This window comes from Sapajus apella, unplaced genomic scaffold, assembly GCF_009761245.1.
Source record: "Sapajus apella isolate SASKATOON/1434 unplaced genomic scaffold, GSC_monkey_1.0 scaffold82, whole genome shotgun sequence".
In the NCBI taxonomy this organism is placed as follows: domain Eukaryota; kingdom Metazoa; phylum Chordata; class Mammalia; order Primates; family Cebidae; genus Sapajus; species Sapajus apella.
In genome coordinates, this window is record NW_022437022.1 from 8,769,994 (window position 1) to 8,790,185 (window position 20,192).

The following is a 20,192-nucleotide window of genomic DNA, read 5'->3' on the forward strand; positions in this document are numbered from 1 at the left end:
CCCCACAAAAAAAAAAAAAAGAAAAGAAAAGAAAAGAAAAACATTCCATGCTCATGGATAAGAAGAATCAATATCGTTAAAATGGCCATAATGCCCAAAGCAATTTATGGATTCAATGCTATTCCTATTAAACTACCATTGACATTCTTCATAGAACTAGAAAAAACCATTTTAAAATTCATATGGAACCAAAATAGAGCCCAAATAGCCAAGGCAATCCTAAACAAAAAGAACAAAGCTGGAGGCATCACACAACGCAACTTCAAACTATACTACAGGGCTACAGTAACCAAAACAGCATGGTACTGGCACAAAAACAGACACATAGACCAATGGAACAGAATAGACAACCCAGAAATAAGGCCATACACCTACAACCATCTGATCTTCGACAAACCTGACAAAAACAAGCAATGGCGAAAGAACTCCCTATTCAATAAATGGTGCTGGGATAACCGGCTAGCCACATGCAGAATACTGAAACTGGACCCCTTCCTTACACCATATACAAAAATCAACTCAAGATGGCTTAAACACATGAATGTAAAACCCAAAACTATAAAAACCCTGGAAGACAACCTAGGCAATACCATTCTGGACACAGGAACAGTCAAAGACTTCATGATGAAGATGCCAAAAGCAATCTCATTTTATTTATTTATTTATTTATTTATTTTTGAAAGACGGGGTTTCACCATGCTGGTCAGGCTGGTCTTGAACTCCCGACCTCAGTGATCCACCCACCTTGGCCTCCAAAGTGCTTGGATTACAAGCGTGAGCCACCACACCCAGCCAGCAATCTCATTTTTAAGCAGATATTTATGTAACAGCCTCGTTGACAGCCGCGGTGCAGACATTATGAGAAGAATTAAAGGCAAGTGACTGCACCTGCTGCTCATGTTAGGGCCCCTGCTCTGATGTTCCTCTGAGTGGAGCCTCCTCCTCTCTGTGCCCACCCTCTGAACGCTGGAGCAGGCAGAACATCCCACACAGTAAAGGCAGGTGTTCAACTCTATGCTGGATTAAAGCGGCCGAAGTCCACATAAAGAGTTCCTCTCGTAGCAGCGGCAGTGAGGAGGGACGCAAAGCCACACCTTCACTCAGTAAACACAGGGCGCCCAGCTTGCCCGGCAGGAGCACTGTACCTGTGCCTTATGGGGCTTCCTTTCTCACGGCTTATGCCATTGGTATTCCACATGGTGGCCTTATCTTACAGATTGCAAGTTAGAGCAAAAATTAAAAAGCTGTAAGACAGCATCTCTGGGAATGAGAACAGAATTTAGAAAAAAAATCCAGGAGAAATTAAGCAGATGGCTATATTCTAGGGGAGCGATGGGAGCGGCTGCTAAACACACAGATTTCACAGCTCCCGGCGCTAATACTGGCTTCTAGGAGAAGCTTCAGCTGATTTAGAGTAAAAAATAATGGTTTCTTCTTTCATCCACCCATTGTATTGATCTACTTATTTTTGTTCAAAATTTTTTTTTCAAACCCTATTGGTTCATCTATCAGCTGCTCTTGGAATAACTTCCCACCTTTCATGACCATGGCAAAAATTCCTGATTCCTTTTAGTTAAAAATACCTCGGCTAAGCAGCGTTTCCCGGCATGAGATGTGAATCAGAAACGATACACCATGCAAACCAGAGGTCACATTCTCACACGGAGTGCAATTACATGTGCTGTTCTCTACTACAGGAGGGAGCCTGATCAGAGACCATCACAGATACACCACGGCCCCTTCTGCCCCAAATGGAAAGCACGTGTGCAAGAGCTGCAGCCACTAGGAACCATTCGGTGCCACAGATGGGCTGGGGCACTCACCTGCTCTGTCTCCACGAAGTTGGACACATGGCCATCGTCGTTCACGCCGCGGGTGTGGAAGCGAGCTCCGACGCGCTCGCAGCTAACGCGAGAGATGAGGCAGGCCTTGGCCTGCTTGTGGGAGGCGTACACGGTGCGGATGGTGACCACCCCACAGATGACCTTCAGCAGCCAGTCACAGCATCTCACCTGGTGCTGCCTCAAGGGCACGTGCAACAGCTGGTTCCTGCAAAACAGAGCCCCACACCAATTCTGGTCACCTGACATCCTCCAGCACACGCTGCCTGGAAAGCGAGTGTGGCTGAAGAACAGGCGGAGGCGGGGGGAGGGGAGGTGCACACAGTGCAGCATTTTGGGTCAGCAAGAGCGTGCTGCTCCCCAGTGGACTCTGCACTTGAGATGTACAGATCTGGGAAATTCATGTGCTTCAGAGAGATCCCAAATAGCAGGGGCACTGTGTCATGTACAGGAGGATGGTCAGGGAGTCCTTTCCCAAAGCCACCACCAGGTCATCACCGTCAGTCAATGGAAGCAGCGCTGGAGAGTGAGCCGGGGTGCACCTTTTGGGGCATTGCAAAGGGGCCTCCGGTCAGCCCTGTGGGCCCCACAGTTTTTATTGCAGGCCCCATCAGTAAAAAATTAATCGGTAAAAAATTAAATGATTAAATAATCATTTAATGACAAATAAGATAAATGATTAAAAATCATATTAACTATGGGAACCGTTATTTAAACTATGCACATATCTACACACATGCACCATGGGATGAATATGATGAGAGCAGTACAAAGCAATCCAAAATAAAAAAGGATCCGAGGAAAATAAAATGTAACAAAAGTTCTAGTATTTCCTCTCTATGCCTGGTGGACCGTTCTAGGCTTTGGAGTCCATGATGATAATGACATAATGATATCACTATGTCATGATATATATGACGTTATATACATGATTTATATGATGATCATTATATATATGTGTGAATGACATAAAGATAAATGTCAAGTGACAGCCAACATTTATCCTGTGCACTGAGCCCCATTCTAAGTACTTTGGGGTGGATTAACTCATTTCACCCTTGAAGTGACCCTAAGTGAAAGGTATCATCACTGACCCCATTTTACAAATAAAGAAACTGAGGCACAGAGAAGTAAAGTACTTGTCTAAGGCCACAAAGCCAGCTAGTGGTGGCATGGAGCTCGGAGACCATGCTCTTCACCCCGAGCCTTTCTTGATGGGGCCTACGTTTCCATTTGTACCCGTCAACAGTCACATCGTTCTCACATCCCTGAGACTGGCTTGGCCCGCTTGCTTCAGCACCCAGGGGACCTGACTGGTACCATTCTGAGGCCCCATACTCACTCCCAAGGAGGATGACCCACCCCACGCCCTCTTCCAGGGCACTGAGTGAATCTAGATCACAGCGCCCTACTTGTTTAAAAAGGGAATGCAATTCCTGCCCTTGAGGCTTCCTCAAAGACAGCGGCAGCGTTGTCTCACTGCTGGAAATCTGTACTGTGGGCTCTGAGGGGTCCCAGGGGGCTTCTCCAAGCTCCCTGCTTTCAGGTCAGCCTCCCCAGCTGCGACCAAAGCCACATGCACCCCCACAGGAAGCACAGCCTGCATCTGACCCCATCTGAGGTCGCATAGCCACAGCGTTCCTCTGCTTGAAAAATGATTATGAAGCATTGCTGTACAAAACCATATGTCCTTCTTCCAAATCGCTCCTCAAATTCAGACAATAAGCCAGATTCAGAAACACACATATTAAATCTGCAAGTGGCATCAAGGCAAAGCCTCCAGAATAGTCCAGAGTCTGCCAGCTGTACAGTTGTGGCCACTATCACCAGGACTGAGGAGGAGAAACCTTTTGCCAAGTGGACAACACTTAAATCAGCCTTGTTTCTAATGACACTGCCTGACCCTCTGGCGGGAGGATGGCTCATCCTCAAACTCTTTGAGGAAGATCCTCAAAGAGTTTCCTCCCAGGACCTGATTGTACTGGGAAGCAACTGTCAGTGTGATCAATTACCAGCCCAGAAAGATGACATCACCCGGCTGCTCACTCTCCCTTATGTGCTGGCCACGCTCAGTGTTGACCCCATCTGACTCCTGCTGTGGGTCTCCAGACCTCAGGCGCTGCACCACAATAGCAGGCGTGTAGGCAGTCAAGCCCAGGACCACGCTGCCTGTGGTGACTCAGTTGTGGTCAGTCCTAGGGGCTCCACCCTGTGCCCCAAAACCACGCCCTGGCGTGTTACAGCTGAGGAGCCTGGCAACCTTGAGGAGTTACTTCCGCCTCTCCCTTCAGAAAGGGACACCCTGGGGCTCCTCCTTCCAAGCTCCCTCAGCCTCCACCTTGTGAATCCCCCCGCCTCACTTTGTTAGCACGCCTCACACCTCCAGCCACAGAGCTGGCGTGCGATGAGAAGTTGCAAAGGTGCTGGTGCAATTCAGATACCCCAAGGATCCCCTATGGGTTCCAGGGACCCTCACCGCCGCCGAGCGCTCTCACCTCCGCTCACCTGACAGTTCTGGTTTAACATAGCTTCATGGCGTCTGCACGAAGATACCTCATAATACATAGCCCCTCTGTGTGTAAGCGCGGCTGCCGTTAGGGGAACACGCCTAGCTCCAGGGGCACCTGCTAGGCCCTGTAGAATGGAACTAGCGATTCACAGAAATGCCATCCCCTGGAGCCTGCCACTCAACCTGTGGTCTACAGACAAGCAGCACTGAAATGCAGAGTCCTGGGCCCAGCCCAGACCTGTCATCCCAGAATCTGCATTTTTAATGAGATCAGCAGGAGATTCACAATTATATATATATTTTATATAAATTTTTATATATAAATTTTATATTTTATTTTTATTATTTATTTATTTTTTAAAGACAGTCTCACTCTGTCACCCAGGCTGGAGTGCAATGGTGTGATCTCAGCTCACTGCAACCTCCACCTCCCGAGTTCAAGTGATTCTCCTGCCTCAGCCTCCCAAGTAGCTGGGATTACAGGTGCACACCACTAAATCCAGCTAATTTTTTTTTTATCTTTAGTAGAGATGGGGTTTTGCCATGTTGGCAAGGCTGGTCTCGAACTGCTGACCTCAGGTGATTGGCCCACCTCGGCCTCCCAGAGTGCTGGGATTACAGGCGTGAGGCCTCTGTGCCTAGCCTTAATTCATATGTGTTTTAGAATCTGAGCACATTACTGCCCCAAAATATCCACAATACTAGAGAACCAAAGAGGATGTGGATGTAGGAAGCATTGGGATGGACACAGGGATGTGGGGAGGGTCCCCTTCTCCCAGCAGAAGTCAGGAATTCACTTGTGGGGCATCCAAAGCACCATGGCCAGAGGAAAACCTATGCATGCCTCTGGCAAAGAGAGAGAGGCACAAACAGAACAGAAATAAAACCTTGCTAGTCCCATCTCAGAGCTGGGAAAACTGACACAGCTTCAAAGGGCAGACGCTGGATTCTAAAACATTGCATTACATGAGGTTCACTGGAACCACGCCAACAGCGGGACTTGCCTCATTTTTGCTTCTGCCTGGCATCTTCAGGCATCAGTGCAAATCCGACGGAAACAGCCTATGTCCAGAAGGGCCAATAGATAATTTACGTATTTACAGAGTCGTCCACGCTTGTCTGTGTCCTGCCGTGGAGTGAAAAAGCGCCAAGAGACCCTAAACGTGCAGAAATCCAGCCGCCTTCACCTGGGCTCCGGGACTAGCCTTAGGTCCCCTTGGGCAGGCTGACTCAGCTTCCCCGTTGATGGGGCTGGTTTAGCGTTGTAATGACCAGCTTGGGACCCAGAGCCAGAAGGCCTGGGTTCAAATCCTCGCTCAGTCACTTACTAAGTGTGTGGAGTTTGGCAAAATTTTCTTGACTACTGATGCCTAAGTCTATCTGTAAAATGGGGTAACAGAGCCTCCACATAATTATTATAAGGGTTTTTATTGTAAGGATGAGTTACTACCAGCAGAGAGTGTTTAGCACGGTGACCCGAACACAGCGCTCTCTAAGCATCAGCAGTAAACAGCTGCACACTGGAGATAACCATGGTTGAGAAGACTCAAAGAACCAACCCAGGCAGAAGCACTGAGCTCAGCACCCGGGACTGAGGGAGCACTCGGCAGACACTGGCTCCTGTGTTTTTTACTGATGGAGCAGGGTTTGGTTTTGTTAAGTTTCTTCTTTCTCTTTCTCTTTCCCTCCCTCCCTCCCTCCCTCTGTCTTTCTTTCTTTCTTTTTGAGATATAGTCTCGCTCTGTTGCCCAGGCTGGAGCGCAGTGGCACCATCTCCACTCACTATAACCGCCGCTTCCTGGGTTCAAGTGATTCTCCTATCTCAGCCTCCCGAGTAGCTAGGATTATAGGCATGTGCCACCACGCCTGGCTAATTTTTGTATTTTTAGTAGAGACAGGGTTTCATTATGTTGGCCAGGCTGGTCTGGAACTCCTGACCTCAGGTGATCCACCCACCTTGGCCTCCCAAAGTGCTGGGATTACAGGCGTGAGCCACCGTGCCTGGCCATATATATATATGTATGTATGTGTGTGTGTGTGTGTGTGTGTGTGTGTGTGTGTGTGTATGTGTGTGTGTGTGTGTATATATATATATGTGTGTGTGTGTGTGTGTGTGTGTATATATATATATATGTGTATGTGTGTGTATATATATATATATGTGTGTGTGTGTGTGTGTGTGTGTGTATATATATATTTTTTTTTTTTTTTTGAGATGAGAGTCCCGCCCTGTCACCCAGGCTGGAGTCCAATGGCACGATCTTGGCTCACTGCAACCTCCACCTCCTGGGTTCAAGTGATTCTCCTGCCTCAGCCTCCTGAGTAGTTGGGATTACAGGCACCTACCAGTGCACCCAGCTCATTTTTTTTTTTTTTTTTTTTTTCAGATTTTTAGTAGAGATAGGGTTTTGCCATGTTGACCAGGCTTGTCTCGAACTCCTTACCTCAAGTGATCTGCCTGTCTCGGCCTCTCAGAGTGCTGGGATTATAGGCATGAGCCACCATGCCTGGCCAGGTTTTTTTCTAAATCATATTGAACACATTTCCTGAGGGGGGTGGTGGGAAGTTCAGGGTTAGTTTTCCTCTCCTAGTGCTGAGAGCAGCCTGGGTCCTAACTCTCCAAAGGTGACCCATAACCAGGGGGTGGTGCAAGTGGAGGTCACGGCCTCAGGTGCCAACCAGAGCCCACCCTCTGCAGGGGACCCAGGGCCCTCACCAGAAGAAGGAGTTCCCCCACTCAGAGCTGTCATCCCCCTGCTTCTGCGTGCGGACAGTCAGGTCAAAGCGAGACCCGTCGTTGGGCCATGAGAAATAGAACACCCCTGAGTTGAGGATTTTCTTCAAGGCTATGAGGCGCTCCTCCTCCTTGGCCTCTTCCTGAAGAGGGTAAAAGTCGGTGGCAGTGATTTTGTAGATTTCAGCATCTGGAATTCTGCCAACAGATGTGCAGCCTGTCACCAGCACCAGGAAGCTCAGAGATGTGCCACCTGGAAAGGAAATCAGACAGGAGAGCTCAGGGTGGCAGCCAGGCTGGCCGCCTGGAGCTCCGCAGGCAGCTTGAATAGAGCTCAGGTCCAACAGCAGCCAGGAACGCTACATCTGTGCACCTGTGCCTTCCCATAGCACTGCCCAGCTTAGTGGCTCAAGAACTGCCCTGTCCCGTAAGCCTCAGGCGGTGCTTCTCAAAGTGTGGGACCCTGGCCAGCAGGTCTGCATGCCCTGGGAGCCTGTCAGAAATGCAGATTCCTGTGGCACCCAGTGGCCTGGGGGTGGGGCAAGCTGTGCTGTAACAAGCCCTCCAGGTGATTCTGATGCCTCCAGGAGTCTGAGAATTCCTGGCCTAGAGCCCTTCCAGACCCCCAGGACCTGCCCCCAAAGCCTCTCCAAACCACCTTCCCCAGAGCCTCCTCAGGCACTGCCCTGACTCAGCACCCCCAGCCTGGGGTCTGTCTTCCCCGACTCCGTCACAGGAGTGGCTTCCCAAAGCCATCTGATCACAGCCACCCCCTTCCCTCCAGCATGGCTCCTACTCCCTGCGGAGCTGCGATAGAAGCTCCCATGTCCCTCCCCGCTGCAGCCGGCTCCTGCCCCTGCCCCGGCCCCTGCCCCACACGGGGCAGCCACCCCAGCCAGCTCCCTCTTGCATTGGCTGTTATCCAGCTGCTCCAATGTGCCATAAGCATGAGCTGGTATCCTGGGCTCTTGCCCAAGATGCTTCCCCTGCCTGGGGCGTCCCACCACCATCTGCCCAACAAGACCTCCACAACCCCTTCTCCATGCACCTCCCACCTGTCTCTGCCCCCACAGTACTTTGGGCTTTGGGCCCAGCATTCCATCCTCTGGAACAACACGAGTGCCCCCACGTGCTCCGTGGGGACCATCCTGCCCCTGCCCTCCCCTCTTCACTGGAAGAACTCCTCCTCATCCTTCTGGGTCAAGTTGGTAGCAACTCCTCCAGGAAGCCTTCTTTGCTTTCTCAAGACATGGACAGGCGCCCCTTGGACGTGCCAATAGCATTCCCATCAGCAGTCGTCACACACAAAGCTCATGACCTCCTTTCCTACCTGTGCCTCCAGGGAAGGGGCTTCCTGGGGGCAGGACGGTTTCATCATCATCTCCCTACTCCACACACACTCAGTTTGCTGAATGCTTCCTAAATAAATTCCTGCCAAGCACCACCCAGACTACCTGGGACCCTGCGGCCGGGCGAATGAGGCAGCCCTCTCTGGGGCCTCCCCTTGCTGTTGCATCGGGGGTGCCTGGCAGTGCCGTGCCCACTCTCAGGACGGGGCCCAAGAGGTCATCGGGTGGAAGCTGGCCTTTGGGGGCTGGCATGGCTCTAGGCCCGAGACACGATTCCCACCCTGCCACAGTCTGAGGGATCTGCCAAGACAGATTTCTGCAAACGATGGGGGGAGTTGGTTCAGATTTCTCTACACTCTGGGAAGAGATCCCAAAAACCAATTCCACCACCCCTCACCCCAATTTCCTCATCACACTTCATAGGGAGAAGCGCGTTGCTTGTGGCAGGGTGGCATGTGGTTGCCATTAAAGTTCATTCATTTAATGGGTGGCTCAGGGCTCCCAGGGCCCACTGATATGCCATGGGGTGGGGTGCCAGCCCGGCGGTGGGATTGGCCCTGTCACATCTCCCAGACACATCCTCAGGAAACCACCTCCAGACCACCTAAGAACAAAGGAAGTTATCACACCAGGGACAGGGACGGGGTCAGAGTTCAGCTTCTCAAGCAGGACAGGTGGGGTTACAGGGTTGGCAGCCTCTGATCAGAGCCTGGGCCACAGAGTGCTCCTGGTGCCCACCTGCCTCTTCTGACACACTCAGCACAGGGAAAAGCACAGATCAGCAGAAGTGCCCTCGCAGTGGCCGGAGGATGGCCCCCGTGGCTGCCAGAGGCATGGAAAATTTTCCATGACATCATTCCGTGCGAGACACGAAGCTGATTTGTAGCACCACTTCCTCCACAGCCTCCGCATGGGGGGCTGAGGGCCTGGCAAGAGTCCCAGGTTGCATTTCCTGGGCAGGACCATGGCCCAGGGGAGGCTGGGGAGGGGAGCACTGTGGCGGCTGGGAGAGGCTCTTAACAACAGCATCGCCACGGAGCATGGGGCTCCTGGGTGCAGGGAGGAGGGGGTCGGGGTGGTGCATTGGGGTGAGGAGAGCCAGTGTCTACTCAGTACAGTGGAGGCAGGGGCTCTGCTCACAGCACTGCACAGGCCTGGACTCCAACCTTCCACCCACCGCGAGGAATGCCCTTACCAGCCCTATATCACAGGGAGGGAAACAGAAGCATAGGGAGGTTAAGCAGCCTGCCCAGGGTGACACAGCAGGGAGCTGGGATCCAAATCCACTTTCTAGCTACAGCACCTGGGCAAATTACTCAAGCCAAGTCTGGCCTGAGAGCTGGTGCTCCCAATTATACCTCCTTGCAGATGACATCGCCAACCTGCTTAACCAGACTGCTGTCTCAGGCCTACCACTGCCATTTCACACACGCGTGACCGTCCCCCAGGGAAGCTGAGTCACCCGCCCAAGCACACAGCTAGTCTGCGCTGGAGCCAAAATGCAAACGTAGGTTTCACTTTAAGCCCATGCTCCACCTAGCCCCAAAGCCCAGCAGTTTCCAATCAGGTGGGTTTGCTGTACCCTTTATATATATATATATAAAGATTCACTCTTGTTGCCCAGGCTGGAGTGCAGAGGCGCAATCTCGGCTCACTGCAACCTCCACCTCCCAGGTTCAAGCAATTCTCCTGCCTGCCTCAGCCTCCCAAGTAGCTGGGATTACAGGCACCCACCACCACACCCGGATATTTTTTTGTATTTTTGGTAGGGACGGGGTTTCACCATGTTGGCCTGGCTGGTCTCAAACTCCTGATCTCAGGTGATCCACCTACCTTGACCTCCCAAAGTGCTGGGATTACAGGTGTGAGCCACTGCGCCTGACCTGCTATACCCTTTAATAGAGTGTGGTCAACCAGTGTACCTGCTATCGGCTGAATGTGTGCACCCCCAAGTTAATATTTGGAAGTAGGAACACTCAAGGTGCTGGTATTAGGAGGTGGGGTCTTCGGGAGGTGACTGGGTTATGGCAGTGGAGCCCGCATGAATGGGGTTTGTGCCCAGAGAGCTCCTTCACCTTTCCACTATGTCAGATGCAGAGAAAAGGCAGCATCTAGGAACAGAGAAGCAGGCCCTCACCGACAGCCAGTCTGTGGGCTGCTGATCTCAGACTTCCAGCCTACAGAATGGTGGGAAACACATTTCTGTTGTTGATGAGCCACTCAGTCTACAGAACTTTGTCACAGCAACCTACGTGGACACAGCGTTCCCCGCTCCTTCAAAAACTGCCATGGAAAGTTTTTATCGGTAGTTGAAATGGTTGTAAATAATATATTGTGCAGCATATTCTAAATATGGACATGTAAAATTCAAACTCCTCGAGCCTCTTAGCAGGGTCCAGTGCAATCTCCACAGTGATGTGATACTCAGTCGTCATCTATTATTCACAGGATCGCAGGAACACGCCTTTTTCTACCGTGTGGAACGTTCACTCATATTTCCAGTCCTTTCCCAACAGAATTCCATCCTAATATAGTATATTTTGTGCTTCTGCGTCCTGCTCTGATCACCGCATCAGCCCATGCAGCTGTGCGCTCCTCAACTCAAAGTGTTTAAAAAGAGCCTTGATCATTCCAATGATACCTAACCAGCCAAACGATGTAAACAATACAATGTAAATGAAACATTTTGTCAAATATGTGTGTGTGTGTGTGTGTGTTTGTGTATGTGTGTGCATGTGTATTTATTTGCCGTACCCTTTAAAAGAGTATGGTCAACCAGTGTACCTGCTATTGGCTGAATGTGTGCACCCCCAAATTAATATGCTGAAGTAGGAACACCCCAGGTGATGGTATAAGGAGGTAGGGTCTTTGGGAGACGACCGTCTTGCTCTGTTGCCCAGGCTAGAGTGCAGTGGTGCAATCTCGGCTCACTGCAACCTCTGCCTCCCGCGTTCAACCTCTGCCTTTCAGGTTCACTGCCTCATCCTCCTGATAGCTGGGATTACAGGCATGTGCCACCATGCCCAGCTAAATTTTTTATTTTTAGGAGAGATGGGGTTTCGCCATGTTAGCCAGGCTGGTCTCGAACACCTGACCTCTAGTGGTCTGCCCACCTTTGCCTCCCAAAGTGCTGGGATTACAGGCGTGAGCTACCACACCTGGCCGACAAATAATCATGTAATATGAAAAGTAAAAACGTGTTGGAAAGGCATCTCTTAATGAGATGAATAAACATTTATTGAAGGAATGAAAGTAGGTTCTGCACCAATTCTAATTCTAATTTTCATTTTTGTAGATGCAAACACGAAGAAATCCTGTTCACATTAATAAACAGATGGGAACAGAAAGGGTTCATTATAGAAACGTCACTTGATTCTTCAAAGTCCTTCTGAGTTAGCGCTAAGAGGAAAGGACAGTAACTGCTGAGAAAGTGGCCGCCGATGCATCAGCTGACACCCCAGTTAAATTCTCCTTCCATGATGGGGGAAGCAAACAACTGGACATCACCTGACTTGCAAACAGACTGTTACCGAGTCAGGACTCATTTCAGCGCTGTTGACAAGCTTTTGAACTGTCCCTTTGTCTGGAATCCTAGGGGGAGTTACTCCCTGGAGCATGGAACACAGTGTGCTTCCAGAAGAGAGAAAGGCCGCCCTCTGCCCTAACACGGAAGCAGGGCAACCGCAGAGGGAATAAGAACACTGTCCTCATCACAGGCACTCCATGACAGAAAAGAGCCGAGGCCTGGAAACGTTTCCTTAGAGCTGCCCCTGCCTGTGTGCCCCCGACAGGCGGTGGGACGGGTATGACCACAGGGCTCTGTGGGAGAGCCTTACCCAAGCCTCAGGACAGCCTCTCTAGGAAGGGCCCGCCCCGCCTACCTGGCCCAGCACCGACCCCTTCTCCTCCTTCAATCCCAGCCTCACTCCGTCCTGCCCAATTTCATTGACAGCCCGACCACATTCTCTGTGCACCATGGGTTTTTTTGTTTGCTTTTTTTTTTAATTTAGAGACAGGGTCTTGCACTGTCGCCCAGGCTGGAGTGCAGTGGCTTGATCTCAGCACCGCGCAACCTCCCCTTCCCGGGTTCAAGCGATCCTCCCACCTCAGGCTCCCAAGCAGCTGGGACTACAGGCGTGCACCACTGCTCCTGGTGCTGTACTTACCACTGCTAAGTACAGACACGGTCTTGCTACACAGACCAGGCTGGTCTTGAACTTCTAGGCTCAAGCGATCCTCCTGCCTTGGCCCCCTGAGGTGCTAGGATTACAGGTGTGAGCCACCTTGCCGCCTGTACTACGGGTTTTAAGGAAAGCATCCTGGTTCGACCCTAACACCAGACTGTTGGGGGTCGCTGACTCCCAGGTCACCTGTCAGTGTGGTACAGGCCACTGATCCCCACCTGGCCCCACCAGGTGTGTGAGGCCCCTCCCAATGCTCACCTGGAGCGCAGGATTTGTTTTTGTGAGGCAGGATCAACTCTGACAGCTAAGAAGCTAACTAGGCTTGAAGGGTCTCGGCAGTCATCAGCTGAGGGTGAGACAGGGCCTTGAAACCATCAAGGATTCACAGCAAGGGAAAAAACTCAGAAGACTAGGGCTCCAGGCTCTGCACACCTGGTGTCCTGTGTGGCCTCAGGCAAGGCTCCTGCCCTCTCTGGGCGTCTGAAGAAGATGTGCCATAGTCTCGATGTCCCTCCAGGTTAAAGACTCTGGTTCCAGGGCTCTGGCCAAAGCAAAGCCATGCATGGGTCAGAGGGAGCCACCAGAGTGAGGTCGAGGGAGGCGAGGGCCCGCGGCAGGTCCTCGGCCATTTGTCCTCGGGTCAGGAAAGCTAGCTGTTGGGTCATTCTGTGTGCTCACAGACACAAGGCCCTGTTTACCAGGGCCACCCTAGGCCTCCCACTGTGCTCTGGGCTGGCATTTCTTTGTGTTGAGTTCGCCTTCCCAGCCCCGTCTGTGCCAGTCGCAACCCTGGGGGGCCTCCAGCCATCCCGTCCGTCCCTCTGCTCACACAGACACCCTCACACTTAAATGTCCAAACACAGGACTTAAGACGTCTAGGCTTTCCCACCTGTGAAGGGGACAGGTTCAGCCAGATGACCCTTGAGCCTCCCCCACCACCCACAGGCTCAGAACCCTAGGCGCCGTGTACCCACGTGGTGTGGTCCCAGGGCCCTCTCCCGCCTCCCCTCTGCAGAACATGAGAGTGGCGCAGGCAGCGGCAGCTACCGCCTTGAACACCCGCAGTCAGCACCCATGGTGCGGATCCTTCCCCAGCTCCAGTCTGGGAACCTGAAATCAGCCCTAGCCAGTGAATTTACACCTTGGAAATTGGCAAATGCTGCATCATCTCAGAGCTTCTCCCCCAGGGAGCTGGGTGTCAACTATCTTGGTACTATCCCATCACTGGGCACAGGAATTAAAATAAATTAATCTAAGACTGACAAAGGCCAGTTTGCTTCAAGACGTGCTAGAGAACACTGCATCCCAAAACACTCAAGGCTCAAAGTCCCCTCTTCAGAGAATTCTCCTTCTGAAGTGACTGCCCATGAAACCGGCCTCTGCTGGCCTGTGCAGAGGAGCTGCCCACCAGGCGTCCACACCCCGAGGCCACACAGCCAGCCCTCAACTCACACCTGTACAGCCTCAGCCCTCTGTAGGCCAGGCCCCTCCCACCAGCACCCTCCTCCCTCCAGCCCTCCCAGGGACAGAAGAGAGACAGCAGAGCTTCTCAGTGGTAGCAGTGTCCCCAGGCCACACTCTAAGAAACTGCCCACAGCCAGCCTGGCTGGTGTCGGAGGAGCACGCCACACTCTTCAAGGCGACCGTGTGCATCGCTCATGTGGACCTCCTAAGAACTAGGTAAGATAGAGATGAGGCAGTTTTCCTGGGTTTACAGACGGGAAAACAGCCCAGAGAGATTAAATGCAGATTAGCGGTGAAGTGGGAACTAGAATCCAAGAGGGCGGTCTACTAGAGAATGTATGGGCTGTCGTGTACAGCTTCACAGGTTGTGCACTGCACAACTCCAGGAGACACAATTCATTATAGTCTGGGATAGGAATGGAGTCCCTTGAGGCTATGAGACAGGGAGGCCTTGATAGCTCAGGTTCAAGAGAAGTTAAATCACTATAATCACTGGGGGAAGTTTTTGTTTTCTCTTACATTCTCACTTTTTATGCTTTGTATTGTGTAAACTTCAGGAAGCCTGACTCCCTGGCTAATCACGGGAGCTCCAACCCCTTCCTGCTGCCATTTCAGGAAGGAAGGGAGGACTTTGGGCTTTCCACGAAAACCTTGGAACCTGGAAAAAAGCTTTTATGAATTTTTGCACATGTTTCTCAATTTCTAATATAAAAGGCTATTGGGTAGATTGAAATTTGTCCCAAACTAAGGGAAAACTTCTCCAAAGTAAGAGCCTGTGGGGAAGCCTCTTTCTTTGCATAGAGATCCTTAGCCAAAAACATTGAAAGGAAGGCCCACTCCCGACTCAGCAGGTGGTCTCCATGGCAATGGAAAGTGGGAGTCACACAGCTGGGGTCACGCAGTGGGAGTCAGTCAACAGTGGAGTTAGCCACGCCACTGAAATAGTCACACAATTGGAGTCACACGTGGAGTCACACAGAGTCAGTCATACAATTGGTGTCACACAGGTGGAGGTCACACAGTTGGAGTCAGTCAACAGTGGAGGTTAACCACGTCGTTGAAATCAGTCACACAATTGGGGTCACACAGTTGAAGTCAATCATACAGCTGGAGTCACGCAGGTGGAGTCAGTCACACAGTTGGAGTCAGTTACATGGTTGTAGTTGGCCACACAATTGGAGTCACACGGGATTCACACTATTGGAGTCACGGGGTGGAATCAGTCACATGTCAGAGTCACACCATTGGAGTCACACCGGTGGAATCAGTCACACGTTGGAGTCACACCACTGGAGTCACACCGGTGGAATCAGTCACACGTTGGAGTCACACCACTGGAGTCACACCCGTGGAATCAGTCACACGTTGGATTCACACCACTGGAGTCACACCACTGGAGTCACACCCGTGGAATCAGTCACACGTTGGATTCACACCACTGGAGTCACACCGGTGGAGTCAGTCACACGTTGGAGTCACACCACTGGAGTCACACCGGTGGAGTCAGTCACACGTTGGAGTCACACCACTGGAGTCACACCGGTGGAGTCAGTCACACGTTGGAGTCACACCACTGGAGTCACACCGGTGGAGTCACACAGCTATAGCTATACCCTGCGCTGCCTAACACGCTCAACAGCTGAACACAAAAGAGAACAGATCACAGTTCTGACTCAGGGGCTTACAGGGGAAAAGAAAATCAAGTTAAACTGAAACGCTCCTTAGGCAGCCAATGGGGACTGGAAAAACTTCATTTAAAGCCCAATACTTCCATCCTTCAGATGCCTTAGGGCACTTTCCAGAATGTGTTGAAAACAAGCCAAATTATCCCGTCATCCCAAAGTCAAACTCATACGCACCGCACTCAGAGACACTCCAACCCACCCTGGAGGGTGACTCTCACAGGTGGGCTGGGGCTGGGGGCACCCAAAGCCTCCGAGCTGGGCTGGTCTTGTGTGACCCACAGGGAGCCTCATTCACTTCTGTGGGGTGTGGGCTGGCGGCGACTGGCTAGAGGCAGGGAGGCCTCGCCTAGGCAGCCTGGGAGGTGGTCTCCGCTCTGTGCACTCTGCCCCAGAAGGCCCTGCTGACCTCCGCAGATACCCTGGCTCCCTCTAATAAGATTTCTTTGGGGCTGCCACCCTTACCGGTTAGGACCAATTCCCCACAGCCGCTGTTGGATCACAGCCCTGGAAAAAGCCAATTCTTCCCTGGGATGGGGGAAGGGACAGCACTTCCTGTCCCCCTTGTCAGCCTAGCCACCTGTCCCTTTCAGATAGGAGCACAGCCTGGTGGTTGAAGGCAGTCCCTGGTGCCACAAGGCATGAGTTTAAAACCCAGGCCACCGCTTGAGAATGGTGTGACCTCGTGCCAGTTACTGTCATTCCTTCAATCCCAGTCCCCATTAGATGCGAAACGAGTCATTCACGTATGGACCAAAAGCAGCTGCCAACTGTAACTGAAAGATGCCAAGACTAGGGGGCATCCTGGGGGCCAAGGTGCCACCATGTGGAAAAAAGGGCATCAGCATGGATGGAACGTGGCATCCCTGCCACATGTGCAAGGCAGGGTGACCACAGCACCTACCCCATAGGTGCCTGAGGGAGCCACATTAACAAATTCCTAAGTGAGCGCCACTCCAACTGTGTGACTTCCACCTGTGTAACACCAATTGTATGACTGCCTCTGTGACTCCTAAGTGATAAATTCCTAAGTGAGCGCCATGCAGATCACCACCGTGGAAGGTGAGGACCACGGGGATTGTCTGCAACTGCGGGAAGATCCCTGCAGAACGGAAAATCCTGCAGAAAACCCTCAGCAGCCTGCACATTTTCATGGAAAAAGCAAGCGCTTGGAGGCAGCTGGAACCTCAGCTAAGCTTCTGACCGAACGCAAGTTACTTGAAGCTTCTGAGCCTGTTCCCTTTACTGTAAACAGGGACAAAGACGCATTATCACAGTAGCCTGTTTTTAGGATTAAATAAGTGAATGTATGTCTAGCTCCTGGCACGAAACAGACATTTCATAAATGCACTTTGTCATGTGGGTACCGTGTCTTTTTCCTAAGTGCTATTTGGAAATGATCACTGTAATCATCATAGTTCAGGACAAAACATTCCATGTCAGAAAAGACCCAGGAAAGGAATGTCCACGGAACAGTGCTTTTCCGGCAGCTTTAAAAAGCCCCAGTCTCCGGTAACAGCTGCCGTGAGCAGCGGAGCGAGATGCGCGCTCAGCCCAGGGAAAGCCCGAATCCCGACAATCCATACAGCCATTCCCATCTCAACCAGGTGGGACAGAGAATCAGGAATGCGACTGGGCTCTTGTCTCAGCCCCAGAAGTCACAGGAGACATCCACAGCCAGGTCACAGATACTGAGGGGGGGCCTGAGAGAGGAGGACGGAAACAGGCGGTGGAAGCGAGGGCCCCAGGGCTCCCAGCTCCAGGAACTCCAGAGGCTGGCTGTGACCACCTATGACAGCCGGCCACCCTGGCTTGCCCTTGAGTCTCTCCGAGTGAACAGAGATGCCCATGTCTTCCTTGAAGTTCTCTCCCCTTCCTCTCCCTCCCACCCCACACTGAGTGACAGTCACACATCGGCGGCTTTTCTCTCCTGCTGACAACTCCCAGCCCACCCGTGTGCCTGCCCAGCATCTGCCCTGGTCCCTGTCCTCACCTACCCACCTTGGCACACCTTCTGGAGTATTGCAGACAACGCCCTGGGCAGAAACCCCAGACCAGACTTTGGAAACACTTAGGCCCTCACCAGCAAGCAATGAAGACGAGCTTCCCCGGCACAGGCACAGGGTGGGGGCGCTGGGAGCCCCACCCTGCTCTGCAGCACAAGCAGGTGACAACCAGGCAACACTCACCTTGACCCCCCCACCTGCATGGAGGAGCAGGTTCCGAGGCATAAAGAAACATCTTAAAAGAGAAGAGCAGTCGAACAGACGCCTGCACTGAGGTCCCTCCAGGCGCAGACGCTCCTGCCCACCGGGGAGTCTGGCGCCTGCTGCTGCAGCCAGGGCTACTCACCAGATTTCAGCCTGAGCTCCCCCAGGCAGCCGTACGCGTCCGTGAGCTTGCCATACTGTCCTTTAATGACTTCCTTTTCTTCCGGAGCTGGGGGAGAAACACATCACACAAGGCATCAGTGAGCGTCTCCTGCTCATTCCCGTTCATTCACACGCGGCTTGCCAAGCTGGCTTCCCACCCACTCCAAAAAGAAAACACAAAGACAATAGCTCGGCCCACAAACACCAAGTGTGGAGGTTTTGTGATTCGCGAATCACAGAGCTGCAAGGACTCAGACCTTCCCACGAATAGCTTGCTCTCTGGAAGCGCTGACAGCTTCCTGGAGGCTGGAGGAGCCGGGGTCCTGTGGTTCTGGTGTCTGGCTGGGGGCAGATACTGGGGGCCTTATGACTCTACCTTGCTGTCCCTGTCCACAGGTATCATCCACTAGAGGCTACATCCCGGAGGTGCCCACCCACCCAAGGCACCTCTGGAGGTGGTAACCTGGAGAGGCTGGGCAGAGGTGCCTGGGTACCTCTGAGTGCCCAGGGCCTGGGTCCAACCCATCCCAAGGTAAGCTGCGTGCCTTGCCCACCGGGTCTTTGGCAGTGATTGCCCATGCCCAAGCCAAGGCATGGACTAGTTTTAAAGCAAAACTGACAGAGGGAAGAACCGTTAGGCGCAGGGAACCCTCACCTCTCCAACGATGCCACAGGCCCCTCTGGCATGCCGGGCAGGCCCTCGGACCCCTTCTCAGAATGGTGTTTTAAGAGCACAGAACAAAGTACAAACAGAGATGAACCTTGGAAACATTATGCTACATGAAAAAAAAAGTCACAAAAGACCTCAGAAAGATTCCATTTCGGCCAGGCACAGTGGCTTATGCCTGTAACCCCAGCACTTTGGGAGGACAAGGTGGGCAGATCACCTGAGGCCAGAAGTTCAAGACCAGCCTGGGCAACATGGTGAAAACCTGTCTCTACTAAAAATACAAAAATTAGCTGGGCGTGGTAGTGGGTGCCTGTAATCCCAGCTACTCAGGAGGCTGAGGCAGGAGAATCACTTGAACCCAGGAGGAGGAGGTTGCAGTGAGCTGAGACCACGCCACTGCACTCCAGCCTGGGCGACAGAGCGAGACTCTGTCTCAGAAAGATTCCATTTCAATGAGATGTCCAGAAGCGGCATACTTCTAGAAAGAGACAGTAGATGTTCTGGTGGCCAGGGGCTGAGAGGAGAGAAAGGGGGAATGTGGATAGCTGCTAATGACTGTGACGTCTCTTTCAAGGGGCATAAAAATGTTCTAAAATTAGACTGTGGTGATGGTGATGGTTGCAAAACCCTGAAAATATACTTAAAAAAACATGCAGTTGTACACTTCAATGAGTAAGTTGTGTGGTATGGAAATCATCTCAATAAAGCTGTTATAAAAATCAACAAAATAAATATGATCACAAAGAATACCAAGCTTACTGAAATCTAGTTAGCAACATATTTTTAAAAATGTGATAGTATAGCAATATATTTGCCCTATCAGTATATTAAATAACAAAATCCAGTCTAGTGTATTAACCACCTTAATTTAAAACTAGTGATGAGAACAAACACGATTTTAAAATATGTGAAACAACTCTAACGTGATGTGAAGATATCTGTAATTGCAACTGGTGACAGAGTCAGAGATGGAGCTAACATATTGGTTTGGCTGCCTGCCTTCCTAATTAGAGGAAGTGATAAATTTCTTTCTTTCCTTCTTTCTTTTCTTTCTTTCTTTTTTTTTTTTTTTTTGGAGACGAAGCCTCAGTCTGTTACCAGGCTGGAGTGCAGTGGCACAATCTCAGCTCACTGCAACCTCTGCCTCTCAGGTTCAAGCCATTCTCCTGCTTCAGCCTCCCGAGTAGCTGGGACTACAGATGCATGCCACCATGCCCGGCTAATTTTTGTATTTTTAGTAGAGACGGGGTTTCATCATATTGGCCAGGATGTTCTCCATCTCCTGACCTCGTGATCTGCCTGTGTCAGCCTCCCAAAGTGCTGGGATTGCAGGCGTGAGCCAACATGCCCAGCCAGAAGTGCTCCATTTCAGGTAGGATTTATAAAA

General features: G+C 51.5%; 1 protein-coding gene across 7 annotated transcripts in view; it reads right to left on the reverse strand.

The window, feature by feature from the left end:
- The window catches only part of SYNJ2 (synaptojanin 2), a 118,798-nt gene that overhangs the window by 63,108 nt on the left and 35,498 nt on the right, over positions 1-20,192 (reverse strand). For 5 of the 7 annotated variants that reach the window (XR_004261294.1, XM_032253206.1, XM_032253211.1 and 2 more), the window contains exons 2-4: positions 18,116-18,202; positions 7,067-7,337; positions 1,824-2,049 (exon numbers count right to left, since the gene is read on the reverse strand). Coding sequence is in view for 5 of the 7 variants with exons in the window: in XM_032253206.1 (XP_032109097.1) it covers positions 1,824-2,049; positions 7,067-7,337; positions 18,116-18,202 (584 nt within the window). In the remaining 2 variants the exon portion in view is untranslated. The other 2 variants (XM_032253207.1, XM_032253210.1) reach the window with 2 other exon arrangements.